Source organism: Protomyctophum bolini, assembly GCF_963924005.1.
Source record: "Protomyctophum bolini genome assembly, chromosome: 15".
Taxonomy (NCBI): Eukaryota; Metazoa; Chordata; class Actinopteri; order Myctophiformes; family Myctophidae; genus Protomyctophum; species Protomyctophum bolini.
Window position 1 is genome coordinate 9,873,092 of NC_137876.1, and position 2,479 is coordinate 9,875,570.

Below are 2,479 nucleotides of genomic sequence, written 5' to 3' on the forward strand. Positions count from 1 at the left end.
CTTAAGAATCATAAAAAGGGGAACATACAGGAAACAAAAACAATCCCCAAGTGCTGAGTGTTAATTTAACAAGGAGAGTTAAATGAACACTCAGGACTTGACTGTCTCAGCGAGTTAAATCAACACCCATGACTTTAGAACAGTGCATCTGACCCATACAAAGCATGTGTCAAGGGCTCCCTGATCGCTGCTTTCAGAAAATAGAAATGTTATGGCTTACGACAATATATAATTTACTTTATGATAGACACTTTATCTAAATGCACAGTACATACATGGAGACATGGCACATATACATTATATATGAAATGCTTTAGAAAATATCTATCGGTAAGTGGGACATGTTGCGTTCAAAATGTGGCCCCTGGGGCGATACAAGCCGATAGTGGTAAAAAATAGATGTGCCTATTGCTAACCATTAGATAATATTCTCTCTTTTTACCATGTGTGGAATCAAAAAATAGTTCTTGGAATCATAGTTCTTGTATATCATACATTCATAGACAATAGGGAATAGGATTCTTCTCAGGCACTATAATATACTCTGTAGTACAGTGTTTTATTTCTCCAAAGTGAGTAAGAGTTATCAAACTTCAGGAGGTAAGTGCCCTCACCAGGGAATTCATGACTGCCGCCATGCACCAACAAGTGGCTGTCTTGGCGGTAGACGGGCAAGATTTCACCAAGGTTGGAGTTGGACACTGTTTTGGAGCCCTTCTCAACATCTCCGCTACTGATGGGCCCTGCAGCACAAAGCACATACCAACAATTCAAGAAAACTAACAAATATACCAGGCAGAGACACATGTCTATTGTCTACACACTTTTATGTTGGTAAATTGTGACAGAATCAAGTGTTAACCACTTAAGTCTAGGTCTTGTCGATCTGCCTTATTTTAGGATAATGACATGCGGCCGACACGCACTGACCTTCAATGTCATCCTCATCTTCGTCATCGCTCGATTCGCTGATGTGGACTGTGATAGACCGGCTGGTGACAGGAGTCCAGTCAAAATATACACCGAAGCCGATGTCATAACCATCTGTAGCAAACTCCCAACAAACTTGTTTCCCCTCAGGGACGGTAGGAACGTGTACTGTCATGATGTCCCCTCTGTATATGGTCACCACGCTGTCCTTCTCCAGTCGAAGCTTGGCCTTCAGTTCCTTGATTGCTTCAGATGTCCATGAGGTTGACGACCCCTGCTCTAGACCACAAAACATTGTCACCCGATTTATCAGTAGGCGGAGATCTCGATAGTCTGGTTATGTGTATTGCATACAATGTACATTGTAGAATAAAGTCCTTTGATAGTCATTCTGTTTCAGTGTCTACATGACAAAAATATTATGTTATATGTTACCCTGGTGGTCAGGTGTATGAAACAAAAAAAAAGTAAATATCTCTGTCACGAAAGCAATGGGGAAATTGTTTTCACCTATTTGTATGTTACACACTGATGTCATCAATATGACCTTTGTCTTGGCCAAATAGGGCATAGCAGCGGTCATTTTATGGTTCCACAATTTTACTTTTTCCCATAGAGATTAATTATTTTAAGCCTGGAACCAAGCCATGCATCCAGGCTCCTGGTGAATCATGAACATCACACATTTGATGTTTGTTGTTTTGCGGTTAAAAAAAAACTAAATTGTGACACAGTGGAAATAATGTAGCCTTTGTGTATAAAAGTATATGAAAAAGTGTATTTTCATATTTTATTTTAACCAGAGGTTGTAAATGGTTTGTGATGTTTTATACAGAACTGTTTTTTCTACAACATGGCTTGGTGTGTGTGTGCGTGCATGCTATGGCCTCGTTCCCAGCCTTTTCTCTGCCTGAGACTGGTAGGGCTATGTATTTCTCAAACTTTTACATTTGAAGTAGGGATGCTGTCACACTTTGTCCTAGTGTGAAGGTAGTGTGGGCCCAAAAATGGCACTGAACCAGCTCAAAAATAGTGAAAGGTACTGAAAACAAGTCTTTTGATGAACAATCAATATGTTTTTATTCACCTTGCAGAGTTCACATGAAAGTCGTTCCAACAAACAGCATACAAAAAAGTATATACAGCCCACTGGCCAGGTTGGCTCTATCTAGGTCTGCTCTGCACCCTGTGCAATCCTACATTGATTGCCCGGGCAGTGGCAGGTGCTCCTTATAAAGGCTAGGCCCCTCCCATGGACCAAACCAACCCTGGATTGATTCCACAATCACACCAGTACAATTGATTCCACAATCATACCAGTATACCAGTGCATTCCCAATGTCCAGAGACATCACAATTCATAACATATTTTAGTGTCACATAATATTATAAATTATCTAAATATGATTAAAGAGTTCTCTAAACAAACCCTCCCACTGTTGGCATGTTCCCCATACCCCACAGTAGTTGCTCCCTTCAATGAAGTCAACAATCAATTATCAATCAACAAATGCACAATAAATAATGTCAAACTAAACTCATTTTCTGC

The 2,479-nt window shown here is 40.1% G+C and overlaps 1 protein-coding gene across 1 annotated transcript; it reads right to left on the reverse strand.

Moving 5' to 3' along the window:
- Positions 1–451: 451 nt before the first annotated feature.
- On the reverse strand, positions 452–1,225 carry LOC308329707 (protein TMED8-like; the record flags this gene model as incomplete). The annotated part of the gene is made up of 2 exons (XM_080784204.1): positions 452–743; positions 931–1,225. The coding sequence occupies 2 exons, from the start codon at positions 1,223–1,225 to the stop codon at positions 526–528; spliced, it is 513 nt and encodes a 170-aa protein (XP_080640330.1). The 3' UTR covers positions 452–525.
- Between the last annotated feature and the right edge of the window lie 1,254 nt (positions 1,226–2,479).